At 47.8% G+C, this 20,418-nt stretch overlaps 1 protein-coding gene across 3 annotated transcripts in view; it reads left to right on the plus strand.

Moving 5' to 3' along the window:
* Window positions 1–20,418, plus strand: part of LOC118780934 (arginine-glutamic acid dipeptide repeats protein-like) — a 165,266-nt gene that overhangs the window by 73,894 nt on the left and 70,954 nt on the right. For all 3 annotated transcript variants that reach the window (XM_036533715.1, XM_036533717.1, XM_036533716.1), the window contains exon 3: window positions 5,593–5,663. In XM_036533715.1, the coding sequence (XP_036389608.1) occupies window positions 5,593–5,663 (71 nt within the window). The remainder of the gene's footprint in view (window positions 1–5,592; window positions 5,664–20,418) is intronic.

Genomic DNA, 20,418 nt, shown 5'->3' on the forward strand with positions numbered 1-20,418 from the left:
GGGGCGTGGGGCTGCGTGTATCTGAAGAGAGGGGCTCGAGTCGCGTGAAGAGGACGTGGCATGTGGGGCCCAGAAACAGCGTCGTGTCGTGTTCGCGGGGGAAGGCGCCCAGCAGGAAGTGACACAAGCGAGGAGGCAGGCCAACGGTCTGCTCAGTTATACGGTGGCGGGGGTTTGAGCCGGGGCGTGAAAGCAGACTGGAGCGGCCTTCCCTCCTGCTGCTAGAAGATTGCATTCCTTGCGCTCTTTAATTAGGAAGCCGTTAGGAGGGTCTCTTCACGTGCTGCAGCCCGGCCTGCCTTTAACAGTGTTATTATCCGTGTTAGAAGCGTTTGAGTCTGAATTAACGCTGGCAGAATACATGATAGGACTTTGTCTCGCGTCTCCTGAGAATCTCTTTAACTGGACAGCGTGAGCAATCTGATACCATTGAAAGGGAACGGCTGTGAAGGTACCGCCATCCAGCTTTCCCCCAGCTTTCAGTGCGCTGAGCCTTGTGGGTTTTCCCGTTTTCATGTGCCGAGTGCGCGAAATGCAGCGGGTTTCCTCACTTTTCCTGCCGCCTGCTGCTCCGCTCCTCACATGAAAATGTTTTTGTTCCCCTTCCTCTTCCCCTCCTTCCCTGTGGGCTTGTTACCCCATCCCACCCATCGCTGGCTGGTGGTGAAAGGGGGGAAAAAGGAAAAAAAAAAAAAAGCTGACATTACCTAGCAAATGTGCGGCTAATTTTCCCATTCTTGCTGTGGCAAATGAAATGAGAACTCATTTGCCGAGGAAGGTAAAACAGGTCCCGGTTCCCCCCCTTTTTATGGGCGAAGGTGTGTTTTAAATTAGCCACGCTCTGCTGGCAGCAGAGAATAGCTGGCTGAACAATGAGCCGCAGCTGAAGAGTGGGCCTCTGCTTTACCTCTCGCTCCCGCTCCCCATGAATATTCATGCGCTAAAGCGGGGAGTGACAGTGCATTAAGGAGTAATGGCTGCCGAACGGATCGCGTTTCGGGGGGGGGCGGGATCCAGCGCCGTGTTCCCGAGCTGCAGGGAGGATATCGGCTACATGGCAAATATCAAACTGAGAGACGACCGGGGTCTAGTGGAACGGAACCCCCCCCCCCCCCCCCCCCTCCAAGCCTCTTCCCTCTTTCCTGTTTTAGAGAGGTGGAACTGAAGGGCTGGGGGGGGGCACTGGGAATTTCACAAAAGGCCTGAAGCACAACACTAAACCCCCCCCCCCCCCCCCCCCCCCACTCCCAAAACCCCCTCCACCTCAGCCCCCGGTCCCCCCGAGGAGATGGAGAGGAGCACTTTCTTATCACAAAATGGCTTGAATGTTTAACAGATTGGAGGTTTAAAGGTCTGTGCTTTCAGCACATGCCACACATCATAAACCGCAGAAACCCTTCCTGTTCTGAGGGGGAAAGAGCAGCGAGCGACAGCAGCGTGGCAGTTGGTTGGACCTTTTTTTTTTTTTTTTTTAAAGGTGTGTTTTAATTCCCCGCAATGTTTCACATGTTTATTTTAAGATGGCTTTTACCGCCTTTCAGGATGTTTCAGTTGGCCAATAAAATTATTAATGGCAGCTCAGAGAAAACACAGGGTCTCAGGGAACTGTAAGTCTTCAGCTACAAAAAAAGACACCTGACCAGAAAAATCAGAGGGGCCAAAAAAGCACTGGAAAAAACCCTAGCAGTTCAACGGTTCAGAGTTTAAACAAGACATGAGTGTTTTGTTTCCCCAGATTAAGATGAGATTAAATTGTTCCAGAGTGGTATCATTAATGTTGACCTTGTCTGTAATATATACACATACATTTTTTTTTGGCTTAGCGCATGTGTGCATATTGCTGTCTGGCTGAAGGAAGAGCCATATGCACAGTTTTATTTTTCCTAATTCTCTGCTTTGTGTGTGCCTCTCAGTGGCTAGGGTTGCCTTTTGTTTAGCTAGAGGATCCAGTGCATCGTGGATGAATGCACTCTCTGGGTTCAGGGACGCTAAGCCTCAATTCTCTCCAGTAAATCCCCCCATGATATTGATTTGACTGTTTGAAACATGTCATCTTGTTTCATTTAGATTTGTCTCCTTTTGTTCTCCCTTCCTCTCCCCCACTCCCCCCCCCCCCCCCCCCCCCCCCCCCCTCCTCTGACAAACGCCATGTCTCCCCCACAGGTCAGACAATGTGGTGATGGATATTTTCATTTATTTTATCTTGTAAATGACTTGAGCACCAGGTTGAGAGGGGGAGCCGGCACGCTGATGCCCGGTGTGAGTCGGAGAAGACGTCCAAGTGACATCGATTATGGGGGGGAAAAAAAAGGAAAAAAAATATTCTTCATTCAAATTGCCACAGATAACAAGGCCACCCCTGCGTCGGGATGATTCCTGTAAAATTGGGTTTGTGGGCTTTTTACGGCGTTACAAATGGCTTCCATTGTGCCGAACCGATTTGAATGTTTATATTGCCCGCTGCCGCCAGCAGATAAACCGAAACAAGATCAATAACGGCGGTAGCAGAAACAAATAAATAATAAAAAAAAAGAAAAAATGCAAGCTCACTGACAGAGTGAGAGGGCTGTAATGGAGCTGTTCCTGCCTTTTGTCAGCGGCGGCTTTATGGTCGGCAGGCGAATTCCCTGACTAATCCGGGGGTTGCCTCATTGTGCAGGTAAACAGTCGCAGGCAGAGGTTCCTGAAGCTGATATTAAATGTGGGCCGTATTGGAGGCTTGTACCGAACGTGTACCATGAGCCTGCTTCTGCTACCACGTGTCTCTGCGTCCCCCAGGCCCCGCTGGCCGCCGGGTCACCCATGACGACCGTCGTTGGGTATCGGTCCGTCCGGTTCCCTCTTCGGCCGAGACAGCTCCTGACCAATCGGCACCCTGAGTTCTTTTCGGGGGAGGTTTGTGTAAAGCCATTAATCCTGTCTGCGCTCTCCTCCTTTTAAAACCGAGGGAGTCGAGGCGATTCTGTGAGCAGGTAGTGATCAGCCTCAGCTCGGAGCAGGTAGGACCCATCTGTGAGCCTGGTCACCTCTTAAGACTCCCTGTGCTCGTTAAACATTAACCCGCGGTCACTCTGCAAAGAGCCCCGCCGTTAAACCAGAGCGTACCAGTGTTTCTGTCCGGTGCCTCACTACGCCGCAAAATCTACCCCCACCTCAGCCGTCTGGGGCTTCCCGTAACCCCCCCTGTATATTTCGCTGCACAGTGTTATAATACAGGCAGGATAAAGACTTGAGCTGGTGGCTGGAGCCGGCCTTTGCGGCGAGCCGGGGACGAGGAGCGTTTATTCAGCCGAGAGAGAGAGAGAGCGAGCCGCTGCATCCATTTATTTCCCTGTCAGTGCGGTCGCTGCATGCAGCCTTTATTGTCGATAAACACTTGAAGCAGCAGCTCTCTCTTCCCCAGCCCCCCCCCCCCCCCGCCTCTCCCCTTCCCTGCTACTGAAAGCCAGAAGATTTAAACAGCGTCCACCTCTACGTAACCTTTAGCCGGGCGGACACAAGCCGGTGTGCCCAGAGGTCTCTGGGTGCTTTGCATGCTGGGAGCAAAGTGCAGGCGTGAACGCTGCCGTTTGGTCTCGCAACGGTGCGTGCGTGTTTTTGTTTGCTGGCAGCGAGCAATAACAAGAACAAGAGGAACACAACCACCCACACCAGAAGTTTTTTTTTTTTTTTTTTTTTTTCCGCTGGCGAGCGAGCGAGCGAGGGAGGGAGTGGGAAAGAGAGAAGACAGCAAGATCTCCCAGTCTGCCAGTGCACCGACTGCTTTGTTTAATAAACATCTCAGGGGTTCGGCGCTCTGGTGTCCTCCATACCAAGTGCTTGTGCTTGCTCTGCGGTGCAAGCAAGGCCTAATATGAATAAGAATGGCAGAAAGCCCTTGTTGCTTAAATCTGAACAGCGTCTGCCTGACTGCAGGGAATCTCTGATATGGAGAGATGAGAGTGGAGCCTAGCGTCTGCGTTGGAGGACACGGTTGCTCAAAGCAAGAAGTCACGTTAGGCCCCAGAGTGCATTTAAGGTTATACCTTTGTTTCCAGTTGTAGAGTTCACAAATGGATAGGGTTTGTATTCTGTTGGCAGGAGGTGTGTGTGTGTACAGTATGTGTGGTTATATGCCTGTGCGCATGTGCATATGTGTGTGTGCTTGTATGCCTGTGTGCATGTGTGTATGCCCATACATGCGCGTGGGTGCCTGTTGTGCATGTGTACATGCGCACATGTATGAGTGTGCATGCCTGCCTGTGTTTATGTGTAGTTGTGTGTGTGCGCTTGCGTGTGTGTATGGCTATGTGTGTGCATGTGTTTATGTGTGCGTGCGTGTGTGGTTGTGCGTGCATGCGTGTGTGTGTGTGGCTATGTGTCTGTGTGCGTGTGTGTGCATGTCTGCATGTATGCATGCTTTTGTCTGTGTGCATGTGTGTGTGTGTGTGCGCGTGTGTGTGGTTGTGCGTGCATGCGGGTGTGTGTGTGTGTGGCTATGTGACTGTGTGCGTGCGTGCGTGTGTGGTTGTGCGTGCATGCGCGTGTGTGTGGCTATGTGACTGTGTGCATGTGTGTGCATGTCTGCATGTATGTGTGCGTCTGTCTGTGTGCATGTGTGTGTGTGTGTGTGTGTGTGTGTGTGCGCGCGCGTGTGGTTGTGCGTGCATGCGCGTGTGTGTGGCTATGTGACTGTGTGCGTGTGTGTGCATGTATGCGTGCTTCTGTCTGTGTGTGTGTGTGTGTGTGTGTGTGTGTGTGTGTGTGTGTGTGTGCGTGCGTGCGTGTGTGGTTGTGCGTGCATGCATGTGTGTGTGTGTGTGGCTATGTGACTGTGTGCGTGTGTGTGCATGTGTGCATGTATGCGTGCTTCTGTCTGTGTGCATGCATGTGTGTGTGTGTGCGTGTCTGCCTATGTGCGTGCCTGTCTTTGTGCGAATCCTCAGTCCAGCTCCGGTCTCTCCAGCAGAAGTGCCTGTCTGTTTTTGTCCTCTGCAGCGTGAATGTTTTTGTTAAGGAGATGAGGGTTCACGACCTGGCCATACCACCAGTCACATTCAATTTAGCAGCCCAGCCGGTCTGCTCAGCCTCCATTCACGCACACAATGCACCACCGATGCCGAGTGTAGCGGAAAGGTTATGCAATTTGGCAGCATTAAGAAGTGGGGGGAAAAAAACATTTACACTGATCAAACTGTCTGTGGGTTTTTATATATTACAGCAAGTTCATAGAGCAGGAATGTTCTTTTCTTGGATTATTCTGTGGAAGAAGGTAGCTTCTAACTGCCAAATAGTGGCAATGACTAAACTCGTTTCACCATTTCATTTGGTATTAACCTGGGAAGTGGATAGGGAAGCTTATTGTACAGATATAAACCCTGACATATGATGTTCCAAGAGACTTAAGTTCTGGTATTCAGATTACATCTTGTACAAAGCAAGTACAGGTGAACATGATTGCATTTCAATACGACTGTGGAAAAAATGTAAAAGTGGAGATGGAGTGGATAAAGTTACAGATGGCATTTCCCCCCTGAGTTTCTTTCTTTTAATTGTTAAGATCGTAAAGCGGGTTTTCACAGAAACCCTTCTCGCTCTCTCTCTGTTTTCCAGATTGTGTATATATTGAGAGCCGCCGACCCAACACTCCCTACTTCATCTGTAGCATTCAGGATTTCAAACTGGTGAGTAACCTTTTCCTTCCTCCCCCCCACTTTGCCCGAAAAACAGGGGACTCCATCTCCGCCCTGCTTATCGCTGCGGCTTTCTGTTGTTGTTTTTTTTTCGTCTAAGTGCTGTGAAGGAGAGATCAAACAGCCTTTGATGTGGAATAATTGACTGCCTTCATGTACTTGCAAAGAAAGACACCTAGTTGCACTTGCTCCTCAGCAGTGGGAGGAGAGAAGGCGAGTCGTAGAAGTTTCCGGTCCTCGCTGTCAGAGGAGCATGCGGAATGTAGCTCAGACAGTTACAGCGCTGAAACCTGTGAGCTAAACATTCAGAAGAAGCTGGTGGTTCCACGGTCAAGAGGGACCACATGTCCTTAGCAGTGTACCCTGCCTTGTGTTTTTGAGGCTTGTGTCTTTTTTTTTTTTTTGCTGGTTGGGTTCTGACATCAGATGTCTTCTGATTTGCAGAAGGGGTTTTATACAGCATGGTCATGCTAGTAGCTGGAATTTGGCTACATCTCAGTGTTTTTCTCGAGATGACAGTATAACCTTGTGGTTAGGTGCATTACTATTAATGTCTCTCTGAACTGGAGTGGGTCAGATGTTTAGCGCACGTTTCTGCGGTGGTTTTTCCACAGAAAACGTTGCAGTGAGCAAGCTGCCTCCCAGGGCTGCATATGCACATACAGTCCATTCATTCCTGTGTTAAAGCCAAGTTCTAAATTGTTTGCATAAAATAGGTCCCATTTTAGGTAGCTACATATAAAATGAATAACTATAATAGCTGGGAGGGAATATATAATAGCTAAAAGGGAATACTGTATAGTTGCTAGTGACTTTGTTAGCAACAATTATAATATTATTAACAGAACATGTACTTAACTAGCTCATGTTAGATTATTGTACAGCCTTTGCACCAACAACACTACCTGCAGGAGATCTTGTTATTAGCTAGCCACTGTTAATAATTTTACATAGCTTGTAGACATTGAAATAGCATTTGAAAAATAATCTAGCTAGCCATTGGCAAGCTGACATGTTAGTGTTTAAGTACAGCCACAAAGAGCTCTTTCTGTTAAACAATTTTGCTCATAATGCCACTAACAGATTTTTCCATATTCTAATCCTCCTTACCCTTCCCCTGACAGTGGCAACATTATTCATCCGCTGACTGCTAAGTCGCTACAGTAATGTTCATGAAAGTGGGCTAGCTAGCTGCCTGCTGGCAAATAGATGTTGACATTGCAATCATGCCTTATGTGCTGTGCTCGATTTTGACTGACAGTTCCTCTCTCTGTATTCTCCTAATAGAAATGTTTAATCTCAGACACTTTGGTTCATATTATGTTACTCATAGATTATCATTACCCGCATGGAGGCTGTGGGGTAAAAAAATGTTCACTTTACCCCTGGAGGTATCCTTTAACGTAAAGAGCAGGTTTTCTGAATGACCCGAGAAACCAGCAGGGACTCCAGTCATAAAGCAAACTGCTGATGAAACCCCTTCTTCCCAGCCCCTAGTAGGAAAAGGAATAGGAAATAATCTGTGGAGGTGCTGGTGTGTTCTGTGATTGTCCAAATATAAGGTAACTGAGCCTATATCAGTCTCAAGAACTACGGGGGTGGATTGAAAAATTTGTAACGTTGCCCAGCTGGCTGGTTCTCTTTTAGCTTGAAGTCATTTACATAAGCCATCACATCTCACACGGAAGCACACCTCATTATAGACTCGCTGCTCTCTTCATCGATGTTCAGGGTAGGCACTGAATAGGCATGCCTCATTATAGACCGCTGCCTTTATGGGTATTCAGCATGGCCACAGAGGCTGACAGCGTAACGTGAAAAATGGAAGGAACTGAAAAAAAGGAGCAGTGATTAGATACCTGCAGGAGATAAGACCCTGCTCTCCTACACCCCTAATTTTTCTGTTATTGCGCCACACAACTTTAATCTCTTTCCTTTAACTGAAGCCTCACCTATGTGGGAGGGAATTATCTTGTGGTAATGAGGTAATTGTTCCAGTTGGGTTGTATCAGAGGGCAGTAAAGGAAGTCCTGCTCTGAGGGGGTTATTGAGACAGGAACATTGCTGGGATAAATGTATCAACGTCAGGGGAGGTTGTGTTGAAAAATAGCGAGTGTATAAACTTGATTTTTGATCCTCCCTCATTGTAACCTCGGTTAATAGGCTGTTTCACTTCTTGCTGATTTTTCTGTTTTCAACATCGGCGAGTCTTGGCAAGCAGTTTGTTTTATGGAGAGTAAAATAGCAGGATACCTCCACTGCAGCCGTGCTTCTGCCTGAACGGTGATAAGGATATCTTTTTCTGAACAGAGATAACACAGAGCTGCCGCTGTCTGAGAACGGTGACATAATGTAGCGGCTGGATGTTTATTCCTCAAGTATCTCATAATTACAGGTGTAAACTGACGTGAGAATTCCTGTGAAAAAGTTTTGTTAGGTTGCATTTGAAAACATGAAAAGGTTGGAGAAAAAAATCAGTAACAAAGTACATATTTGGTGCTAGTAAGCACACTACATATACTTTCACTACATTCTTAATGTACAAATTGAAAGTCAACGAACAAAAATGCCGTGAACTGCAGGAATTTAAAATCAGCTTAATTATACGTTTTTCTGTCTCTGGTGTAGTTTTTTTTTCTCTTATTATACAAAGTTTTCTTTCTGAAACACGGCAGTCTGATTTGTGTGATATGGCTATGAGTGGGTGAAGCTCGGTGTTGGAATTGTCGTGAGGTAGACAGGCATTTTGAGGCGGAACTGTGCGTAGCGGGCAGTAAAACCACAGATTGATTTGGCCGCAGAATGCTTATCGCTCGGCGTCCCGTTATTGGCAGGACGGGCATCTCTGAGGATGATGTGTGCTCAGGAAATGGAAATGACTGCAGAGAGGGGGGCCCTTATGAGCCCTGGTGATAAATAAATAAGCACATTAAAGCAAACAGCCAGACCCGCTGTGACGCTCGTCAATCTAACAATTAGCAGGGAGAGGCCGTGTGGACTGGTGCCCTCTGGCGACGGGGGGGCCGAGGCAGGACCGGGGGGGTCAGCCTTAATGAGAGAGAACGTCCGAGGTGATGATGTGAGGTCACCGGACAGGCTGCAGCGGAAGGAGTTGGGGTGTTGGCGAAGGGGGGGCGAGTGGGACATGCCACATCCCAGCCTTAATCGGATTGCAGGCAAAAAACGCTGAAGACAGCAGGAAGCTTCTTCTTGCCAATAATAACATATAGTGTATTTTGTGCTAATCCGCTCGTTGATTAAGTGCAGTTCCAAAGGGTTTGAGTCCGGCGGTGGCAGGAGTCCATTAGACGCTCGTCTTTTTCCCCTTTATCTGTGTGAGTAACAAGCAGCTGTTTGTGTGGCTGTGTCTGTGGGCTGGACCCACGCCGGACGTCAACAGCTCGCCGAGGGAGGCACCACCAGGGCCGGGGGAGACACGCGCCGTTTGCGCCAGCATCCGTAGCCGATCGGTTGCACCGGCAGAACACGAGCCGCGCCGCTGACCTCTGACCTCCGACCCCCAACCTCCGCCTGTCACACTTCTCTCATAATTGGGACACCAGCATCCGTCTGTAGCGAGCAGAGGAACATGGCGGTCCCAACCCCCCCCGGCCCCCACCCTGACTTCACCTGGCAGCCAGACGCTTTTTGCAGCCACGTTCCATCGTAAAGCAGAGTGTTCCTTTTACAGGGCTGGCAATTAGGCATCTGGCATCGCACCACAGCAGCCAATCAGGTGCTTTAATGCAGGGATCGTAAGACATAAAATGCGCTGAATTACTTGCATATAATGGGCAAATTGCGTCACAGTGCTGTTGGACGGCCTGCTTAGTGACTATAGCCTGGTGTCACACTTATTAAAGTCTCACCTTAATGTCCAAGCTCCTCTCTCCCATTTTGCCATCAACTTTCTCCACTTTTTGGCCACTCTTTTGTTTTACTCCACTCTCATCTTGACCGTTGATAGGTTCTAAATTTTAAAACCGCTTGGACGGACGCCTGTGTCCCGGCCCTAACTGTCTCGCCACTGCGGGGCGGCCCGGGACGGACTGGCAGAAGGGTGTGCGGACGGGCAGAGCGGGCGCGTAGCTCGCTCCCACGGTGCTCAGCGCTCATTTGCTGCTGCGTTAACACATTGGCTCCCGCCACACAGCTCGTAAAAACCGCACTTTAAAATCAGTTGTCAAACCGCCGCTGTAAAGGAAGAAAGAAATAACTGCACGGAACAGAAACCTGCAGCTACGGAGGAAGAGAGCACTGCAGAGAGAGGGGGCCCTCATTTTAAATGATCATAATTAGATCTAATTGCTGTCTTCTCCCTGCTCCATTTTGCAGATTTGTGTGACATACAGTAGATGATTTTTCTCCCCTGTGTTTGTGCCCAGGGACACTGGAGGTGCCCATTTGTATCCTGCTAAACCCGGTACTCGCTTCCCACTCCAGATGATGTGTGATAATGGGCCTCTATTTTGAGCCTAAGTTAACAAACCTGGCTAAGCGAGTTTTCGATAAATATTGCAGCGACTCGCCCCAGCTAGCAAGCGCATATTGATTTCAAGGAAGCCTGCCTCCATTAGGATAATACGCACATCCTGGCTGCAGTCCATTACGTCTGTTTGATAGTCATTAAACAAGATTAACATGCTCAGCCAAGTGTTTTTTTTTTCCCCCTGCTCCTTTTATTTCACACGCAATGTCCCCCTTTGTGTAAAGTCAGCCGGCATTCGGAGGAGGGTAAACTCTATTCTGGGAAGGGCCCCTGCTCCCTCGGGGTCATCACGCTGGGCGGCTTGATATCCAAGGCATTTTGTGTCCCGGGTGGAGATGGCTCCTCGTGATGCTGCTGGATTCCTATCACCAGCAGCGACAAAATGGCATGAAATCACAAGACCGGCGCCATTCCGCCCGGCTGGTGATCATTCCTTTTTCTCCTTCCATTGCGGATCTCTCCCTGTCTCTATTTCTCTCTCTCTCTCTCTCTCTCTCTCTCATCTCCTTCTTGCTCTCTCTCTCTACCTCTGTCTCTCCTCTTTTCCCCTATCTCTGTCTCTCCCTGTCAGTCTTTTTCAGTCCCTTTTTTCTCTCTATTTCTCTGTCTCTCTCCCTCTCTTTCTCACTCCTCCCTCTTTCTCTCTCGTTCCTTCTCCCTCTCCCTCTCCCCCTGTGTCTCTATTTCTCTCTTTCTGTCCCTCTGTCTTTCTGTCTCTATCTCCCTCTCTTTCTCCCTGTCTCTCCCTCTCCCTCTGTCAGTTGATCTTTCTCAGCCCCCCCCCTCTTTGTTTCTCCGTGTGTCTCTCTCAGGTCCAATCTTCTCTGACTTGTGTATGAGCTTGATGGCTGGTTCTGTTGCTGTCAGCACCTCCCCCTCCCCTCTTCCCTTTGGCTAAACTAATTTGCCAGTATTGGTCACCTCAGCTGTGCAACGGCTCTCCGTCTAATGGAGTGATTGCGGCGTCTCTCCTGGGGCTCGTGGCGGAGAGCAAAACAGCCCTGCTTTTCCCAGGATCTCTCTGCTTCAGGACATTTAATTAGGTGTGATGTACAATATAATCATCTGCAAGGATTCATGCAAGGAGTGATGTTTTTATTTGCCGCAGAAGTACGAAAGAAAACGCTTCTGTGTTTAAAAGGGATTATTTTAGCCCCTCATGCATATTTTACATTTAAGACGTGTGAAGCCACAGTTCCTTCTCCAGGTTAGACTAATCAGTCCGTCTGCTTTCTGCTGTAGAGAATCTCCCACATCCGCATAAGGGAGTCTTGAATGCAAGTTGTTTACACGTTTAATTAAATGCCAACACAAGCAACACCGTTAATGCCGTAATCTTATTTTCTTGATATTTTGTTGAATTTGGACGTAAATTAAAATTGGCACATGGAGTGATTAGGAGGGGGGAGAAGAATAGAGCGAAATGGATGGCGAGGACACAGGGATGTGAAATGAATGATGTGATTATCTTTTCGGCGGTGGAAGAAATGCCAGGCGGTATTAAAAGGAAGGAACATCGATCGCTGTTTGCGCAGACACTGCTTGCGGTGCGAGTTGTTTCAAGTAGAGCTAATTCAATAAGACAAAAGCCAGGCTTCCTGCTGCACAGAAAATATATTACCTCCTGTATGCATGAGATGCTAATGCACTCAATGCAATTCTCTCATGATGGGTTTACTGCTTATCACGGAGCCTTCAAAAGCTAATTCAAAGCCTTAATTAAAAATTATTTGATAAAGATGCAAATAGATGTGCATTAATGTGTGAACCAACAAAAGTTTCGCAGCGTTTTATTTAGATGCGGGCTGTTTGCTGGGAGGAATTTCCTATGCATGAGACCATTAGCTAAATACACCTCTTTGAAAGATACCGTTTTTTATTTAAGGGGATATTTAAAACGGGTCATCTTCTGCATTGAACCACACATTAAAGCTGTATGATACTGTTGCATTTCTCAGTAACCATGATTAATGTGATCATGTGTTTTATTGTTTTTATGAACTGAAATGGATAAAATGTGCATGCCCCCAAAACAAAAATGTAGTCATTTGCCACTCTTGCTCAACAGCTAAGCTTTCAAATTAAACTCAGTGACTTGCATGTTAAAAAGAAATCAATTTTAAAGGACAAAGCACATACTTACACTGTACTCATTTTAAATAATAACAGAAAAAATGGACGCTCTGTGTGGTGAGCAGGCGTGAATGTTTGAAGGCGGAGGGGGGCATTAAAAAGCTAATTAATGTATTGCCTCTGTTAAACGCTCACTCTGGCTGTGATTGAAACCTCATTGAGACCGTTGTTTTTTGGTGCATTAGCTGAGTGTTTCTGGTCTGGGAGCCCCCCCGGAAAGGCTTCCCGGTGCTTTTTTTTTTCCATCCCTTTTCTCTCTCGCTGCGGAACGTTTTGAAATGCAATTATGGCCCAGTGAGCAGAGCCATCAGTCGCAGTTCTTGTTAATATTTATTGAGCGCAACAGCAGCCGCTGCCATCTTGCCATCGTTAAGAGCGACCGCGCGGGCAGGGGAGGGGCGGGGTTTGTCTTTCAGAGCGTTACAGTCGGCGTGCTCCCCCCCCCCCCCCCCCCCCCCCCCCGTATTCCAGGGGCCATTCAGCCAGTAGAAATGAGCCGTCTCATTTGCATACATACATATGAAGAAGTGCTGCTGTGTGTGTGTAGTGTGCAGATATCTTAATCTTTCAACTCACAGAAAACACAGGAAAATGGTGTGAAATGAAGAGGGGTGTGTGTGTCTGTGTTTCTCTGTGTGTGTGTCTGTGCATGTGTGTCTGTCTGTGCATGTGTGTGTGTCTGTGCATGTGTGTCTGTCTGTGCATGTATGTGTGCCTGTGCATGTGTGTGTGTCTGTGCATGTGTGTATGCCTGTGCATGTGTGTGTGCCTGTGCATGTGTGTGTGTCTGTGCATGTGTGTGTGTCTGTCTGTGTATGTGTGTGTGCGTGTGTGTGTGTGCACGTGCACATGCACACATATATGCTTGTAAGTGAGATGAATGTATTGGATGGAAGTATGTTGCCGCTGCCCTGCTCCCCTTGAAGTCTGGTCAGAGCAGAGCATACATCTGGTGCACCCCAGGGCAGTGTAACACTTTACAGCTGAGACGGTAAAGAGACACAGAGAGAGAGTAAGTCAGTCCTCTGTATTCATACAGATGGAATAATCAGTTTTGCCTTGTTTTATTTCAACATGACAGTATGCAAGACAATATGAAAATGTAGTGCCTATTTTTATTACCCTGAACAAAAAAAAAATCATACATAGCAAATATCTTACGTTTTTCTAAGATTAAATAATGGTGTGCAGTGTAGTGTTTTATGAACAAAACCAATGCATTATTAGTGTATTTCGGATCATTCCTCCTGTATTGAAAGCTGTCATTTGGAGACAGTCCATCTGGCGAAATGGAATGCAGCAGCACCCTCCCAGTTAGGACTTCTGCATGTTGCAGCTGCAAACTGCTGACATTTGGGCTGTGTTCCGCCCCCTCTCCATGCTGTGAAAACCCTCCTAGGATGGGATCCACAGTACTTTAGCTGGGAAACGTGTTGTAAAATTCAGAATGTTTGCTTGAGGGCAGTTCCGGTTAATATTCTTTAATGGGGCATATGCTTTGTTTTTTTGGCACTCTCGAAATTCCATTGATGGGAGCGTTATTGCGGCTCTTTTGTAATGAAATGAAGTTCTTGAGCGAGAGTGTGCACAGCCTACACCGCGAAGCAGCTGTCGAGAAACGGGCAAACTTCCAAGGGGGGGGGGGGGGGGGGGGGGGGGGGGGGGGGGGGGGGGGGGGGGGGGGGGGGCGAAAGAAGCTTCCTTTGTTACAACTTCGTTTGTCTGTCTGTTTGTTTGTTTGTTGGAGAAGACACGAAACCTCCAGCACGTCGTCTCTGAAGGGCGAGGCGTTTAGATTGATTGCACACAGGGGCGCAGCGGCAAATTAATAAAGAAAAACAAATGGCGGGATTGGAGTGACTGCAGTCTTCTGAAAAGCCAGCAGCAGCATCCATTCTTTGTTTAGCCACCTTATGATCACAAATCTTTTTCCTTTTCTTTTTTCTTTTTTTTTTATTTTTTTGGAGCCGCTTCTACTCCGAAGTGCATTCCGTAAACGCTGCTATGGCAACCAGTTGCGCGGCCAGCGGGACTCTCCATAGGATAGCCGGATAAGGAGAAGGGAGGAGGAGAAGGAGGAGAGGGGAACAGGGGGATGGGGGGGGGGGACGAAATCAAAATGGAGGTGTCCGCCGGGGTCAAGGATGGGGGGCTAACCGAAACGGGCCGCGGTGATTACACTGGCAGATGGAGGCGGGATAGCCGGGGCCGAGGGCTGGGAGACTGAAGATAACGTTTTCATAAGGCTCCTGAAAGCAGAATCGATACGGCCTCCTTGACGCGGGGAGCTAAATTATTAAACAGAGTCCCTCTCTTTCTCTCCCTCTCTCTTTGTTTCGTTACCCGGGCTTTCCCGGCGTGGAGAGATTTGTCAGGTATTTTTTATGCATTAAAAATTATCCAGGCCGCGCGGAAAAATCCCTGTGTTAATTTCATCTGCAGGCTCAGATCCTTGAAATATTCAGTTGTGCCACGGTGGCAGTTTTTTGGCACATCACAGGCAAAATTGCCTCCTGTGATGTCTTCACTAACATCTGAGGCTGGGAGCGTGGGGCCTTCACTTGCCGCTGTGTGTTTTTATCTCTAAAAGGAAAATGAGACTTGACTCCATCTTCTCTTCTGCGCTTTGATATAAAAAAGAGACGCGTAATAAGATACAAACAGGCAGGTAATTCTGAACCCCCGTATCTGTGTCTGTTTGGGTGTGATGTGGGGAAAAAAAAGCAGCCATTGTGGAGCTGTAATTACGGGATGGGGGGAGGTTATTAAATTGGCGGGGTCCCCTTGGCCCGTCATCATGATGGAGCGTGAAGGGGTTTTTAAGGAAATCGCAGGGCAGGTGCGTTCTGAAGTAGGGCAGTCTTCTTAGCTTCACAAACATGTGTTGTGAACATTTGTGTGTTTATTTTGAGATCATCGTTCAGTTAAGCTCTTGAGCTTTCTTGGACAGTTCTCTTTCTTGCTCTGGTAATTTGTCTGTTTATCATTCTTAAAAAAACTGCCTACTTTTTGGACTGATCAGATTTTAAAGGGCTACTGTAAGTGCAGTCCATTGACTGTTAAATATAACTGCCTGCCAATAACCTTCTCTTACCTGATACTGCCTGCTGCCAAGACAGCAAAAATTCAGTGAGGATGCTGTAATGTAATATAATGTAATATAATATAAGGACCTGCCAAAGGGAACATTTTTCTCCAGCTTCACTGGGTGAGCAAAATTACCTGTTTGTTGTTGTGTAATGCTGTCAAGACCAGTATCATTCACCTTTCCCCAAATCTGACCTTTTCAAAAGGCCAACATATGATGTGAATGATTTTGTGTCCTGACAGATTGGGAGGCTTTACTGGGTGTGGGGATCAGCTTGTCTGTAGTAAAAGCTCTGCCTGGCTCTTTGTGCAGTGGACCTGCTACATGCTTGAAGCAGAGGCAGTTTGGGAGAAACCAGTAGAAACCAGAGGCACCGATGACTAGGTCATTTTATCAGCAATATAATGCACTTACATTTATGTGAGGAATATGTGAGCTTTTGACAGTTCATACAGACGTCTTTTTTCAAAACCAAAGGGAATTTCGGTTATCAGATGGAGTTTATGGTTTGAATAATTCTGTTTGCACACAGCGGCTCACAAGTGTATAGAATTTGTCTATTATTTAAATTCAGCTCTTGACACAAATCCTTAACATGAGCATGTGATCATTTATTTATGAGTGTGGGTGGCATATGGGGCTTCTGATGGAAGATCCGAAACACAAAACTTCCCTGTCCGCTCAGCATCAGGGGTGCAGTGCTGTGCGGCGTGGACTGGATTTTACTCCTCTCATACAGCCACCAACACGCTAATGTAACGAAGCAGGCGTGTTCACAGGAACATGGCTGTGTTTGTCAGATGTCTTACTGCTTGTCAGTAGAGGTGATTTCAATGTCTCATTGTTTTTGTAGAGGACAAAGCTCCCCAAAGTCCTCTTATGGTGTTTTTCTCCTAAAGGACCTGTAAGGCTGTTTCTCTGAAATAAATTGCAGTTGGTTCTACCTTCCAGGTATCATTTAGGCAAACATGTAAATCTTATTGGAATTTGATATTGATTTTTGAAGTGAACCGCAGAGAAAGTGTTTAGTTGGGTGTAATAAGCAAATTGCCCACTAGTCACTTTCCCTGTGTTTTATTTTGACAGGGAGCAGCCCTGGGTGCCTTTTAACATAACTCTGTATGGAAATTTACAAGCTGAAAATCAGATTGGTCTTGCTTTAATGGGATAGGCTTGTCTGACAGTGGCTGCTGAGTTTTCCCCCTTGTGTTCATGGAAAGTGTTCTCAGAGCAAGGTTGGCCTATGATAACATGGTTATGTGAGCTGCTGTTTTCCCATGAAGGCAAAGTCGGTGCATTGGTTCATGAGTTCCCATCGATTAGTGCCCTGCCAGGGTGAAATTCAGCAGGCCAGGTGACGGAACTTGAGCCGTGCTCAATGATTGGGTGGCAGGGAGAAAAGCTGCATGTAGAAAGCTGGTGCGGACATGTTAGGAGGCTCATTTTCTGTCCTCCTCTTCTCTCCTGCGTCTTCGGAGTTTCGCTCCCTTGTCCCTGTTCGGAGGGTGTGATTTCTGGCCCGTCTGGAGGATGACGTGCAAATAAAAGGCTGCGGAAACAGAGATTTACACCAGGCGGGAGCTGAACGGCTCCCTCCATCAAAGAACACATGTTGCAAATTAGGCCCCATAAAAAGCCCTGAAGGTGGAAGAGGGCTTGGGGAGGGCTGACTGGCCAGGGGCGGAAGAGGTGGGGTTAGGAGAGAGTTCACAGAACAGTCCTAAAAACCTCAATACCATTTGTTTGTTTCCTGTCTTTTTGTTTGCAGCCCCATCTTTAATTTAGCAATTTTACCGGCCATGTTTATGTCCCAGAATGCATTAGTGTAGTCTCATTGACGGTACACTTCAGCAGCTGTTTGTTAGGTAGTTCTACCACAGGTTGTGTTTGACGCTGTAAATTGTAACGTTCTCTGCGTCGCCCAGGATAAGGACATCGGCTAGATAATGCATAATAATGACTAATATTTTAAATTGCGGTAATACAGATTCCTCAGGCGCAAAGATGTGTGTAACAGCTGTACGTTGATCACGGACTGTTCCTTCATCCTTCCAGCAGCACAGCATCCATGATTCTGAGCAGACTGTTGTGTCGTATGTCATCCTACTGAAGCAGATCGGTACAGGCGGCGGCGCTGCTGTTTACTGCATGCTTATTGGACGAGCCTCCATCGCTGGCTTGGCCCGCGTTTGTGCGTGGGTGAAAGGGACAGAGGCACCGGGTCCGTGGAGGCGGTACCGCCGCGGACTCCAAAAGCGCCAAATAGGAGTGCGTTGACACGGGACTTCCACCAGAACCCATCCCGGCAGCCTCTTCCCACATTACCACCCGCTCCGGCATGCTTCATTATCCCTGTAATTCACACTCCAGGAGATCCTGGCAGCCTTTGTTTGTATGTAGCTCTTCACACAAACCAAGGACTCCCGACTCCTACAGCTCTCCTACCCCCCATCCCCCCACTCTGTTAATCTCACACACAGCACACTCTTCTGTTTCACATGCACATAACACCCCCCCCCCCCCCAAGTTATGGTATTAATTAGTAATTAATGTTACAGACCAATCCATTCGTTCTCTGTTATTCTTTCCTTTTTTAAATTTGTTTTACAGCTCAGTTCCTTCTTGAATAATTAAGACGTGTCCTTGTTTCGATCAATCACACACACACACAAAAAAGAGAATTTTAATTTCTCAAGGGCAGTGTTCGTTTGGTGTGGTTCTGCCGAGCTGAAATGCGGACTTTGTTATGGAAGTAGAAGCGGTTATGCGCCTTTATGGAAATGTCCTCTCCCTTCTGTAGTTCCTAGTGCAGATCCAGTGTAGAACTGAGCGGTCTTTATATCCCTTGTACTTCTGTACTGAATTAAAAGCGAGTGTCTCTTGCACATTGCTAAATAAAAACTTTTTTGGATGGTGGAGCATCGTTTATGGTACGAGTGTATACACGAGATGAAATTAATTCGCTATTCAATTACAGCTGGTACTTGCAGAAGCAAGGTAATTTTCTGCCTTGCAAATCAGTTGGCATAAAAGCCTGTATGTTTTATTTATCTGCTCTCCCCTCCCTCCCTCCCTCCCTCCCCCCCTCCCTCCCTCCACACGCTGCACAGCAGTCAGTGGTGGATCACAGGATCATGATCTTACAGACAGAGCCTCACAGTGGAGGGATTCGTCTGCCTTGTACAGAGAGAGGAGCAAGACTCTGGCGCGGTGGTGTAGCCTAGCGCTGCCAGACGCTAACCTTGGGCTATTGAACTTTACATCCCAGTTATGGATCGCTGTAATACCCTCTCCTTATGGGTTTAAGATAAAGTGGCGGGACGAGAAAGCCCAGATCATTTGCCATGCTCACTCTCATATTGTGAATTTAAAAAAAAAGGCTAATTCACTGTCTGGGAGGTGTGAAGTGTCTCAGCCCCAAGGCATGCTGGGAGTTGAGGTGACTCAGTTCATAAATCTCCTCCTATATGGTGCAGGCCTGTGTCCCAGGCTGAATGTGGAGAGACATGCTGTTCCTGCAGTGGGGGTGAAGTGCATTGATTTGCTGTGTGACCCTGGCAGGTTGCGTCGCGCAGGTGCTTGTGTACTAACGTCGCTAGCGGTACACTGTGTACGTCACACGGGCCCGCGTGTTTCCAGGCACGTCCTTCAGCTCCTTCAAATACCGAACGTTTAAAGCAATACAAACTGCGCCCGGGGGACAGAAAACGGATACGGCTCTTAATTCATACCGCAGCTAACACCACACGTAATGGAATCGCAAATCTCAAAGTCAGTGCAAAGATTAGATTTTGCAGTCTTGGAGGAGATTATCAGGCGAGATCTCTTCCAAAGGGAGAGTAATGGGTTTCTTGAGGAACCTGTTTCTTTCAGCAATGTTGCAGGCGAGTCGCGGGGGTATTAATATTAATGTCACACCTGGACACATTCTAGCACTTCACCAGCACATCATCAGAGAGAGGCGCGCAGTAAGAGGGACATCAATCCAGAAAAAACTCACAGGAAGGAATTCACACGAGTCCGCATTTTGTCGGCGTTCCCCCCTCTTGACGAGGAGGGCAAGCGAAGCCATTGCTTCAGGGGTAGGCTCCGAGGGGACCTGGGAGGGTATGCACACACGGATGTGCTTGCAGCCCCCATTGGCCTGAACACGGGGCGTGGTTAAGAACCAGGACTCGTAACCAAAAGGTTGTTAACATTGTTAAATGTTATAACAATGTTTCACAATGATAACATTGTAAAAGAAAAAAGAAACTGTAACCTATGTAAGCCACTCTGGATAAGAGCATCTGCTAAATGCCTGTAATGTATGAACACCTTGCTTGTTCAAAGAGGCTGTAAGGTTTCCTCTTAAGAGGGGAGGTCTGCGGACGTTCTCCCTTGGCTGCACAGAGCTGTGTATTAAGAGCGGTTGCCAGTTCTGGCTGCTGCTGTGGCTTCTTCCCCCCCGCCCCCGGTCAGTGGCGCGCACCACCGTTTCGAACAGCAGGGGAGGAGCCCCGCTGAGACGATCTGAGCGGCACGGCCCCTGGCATTTCAAAGGTGAGCTCCCTTTAAACAGCACCGCGGCCTAAAGGGCCTCACTGCACAGCGTCTGGCCAGTTCGCTCGGAAGCGCCTGGTACTGGAGGTGGTACTAAGCGGTAATTAGGCACAAACTGTTTGCTCCTGTAAATGACATTTAAATGCCAAGTGGTGGCAAGAGTGTGCATAATGTCTGGGGTTTGTAGCTTGTTGTGTTTTTCGTGTGTGTGACAGAGGAGTTCGCAGCATCAAGGCTGCCGGGGTGGGGAATAAGTGAAGTAGTTTTCAGGAAGTGGACAGCAGTGCAGCATAGTGGTAAGGAGCAGGGCTTGTAACCAAAAGGTTGCTGGTTCAGTTCCCTGCTGGGACACTGCTCTGCTGCTGTACCCTTGGGCGAGGTGCTTAGCCCAGAATTTCCTCAGTAAATATTCAGCTGTTTAAATGGATACATGTAAAAAACTGTACCCCATGAAAGTTGCTCTGGATACGAGGGTCTGCTAAATGACAATAATG

The sequence above is a fragment of the Megalops cyprinoides genome, chromosome 7 (assembly GCF_013368585.1).
Source record: "Megalops cyprinoides isolate fMegCyp1 chromosome 7, fMegCyp1.pri, whole genome shotgun sequence".
In the NCBI taxonomy this organism is placed as follows: Eukaryota; Metazoa; Chordata; class Actinopteri; order Elopiformes; family Megalopidae; genus Megalops; species Megalops cyprinoides.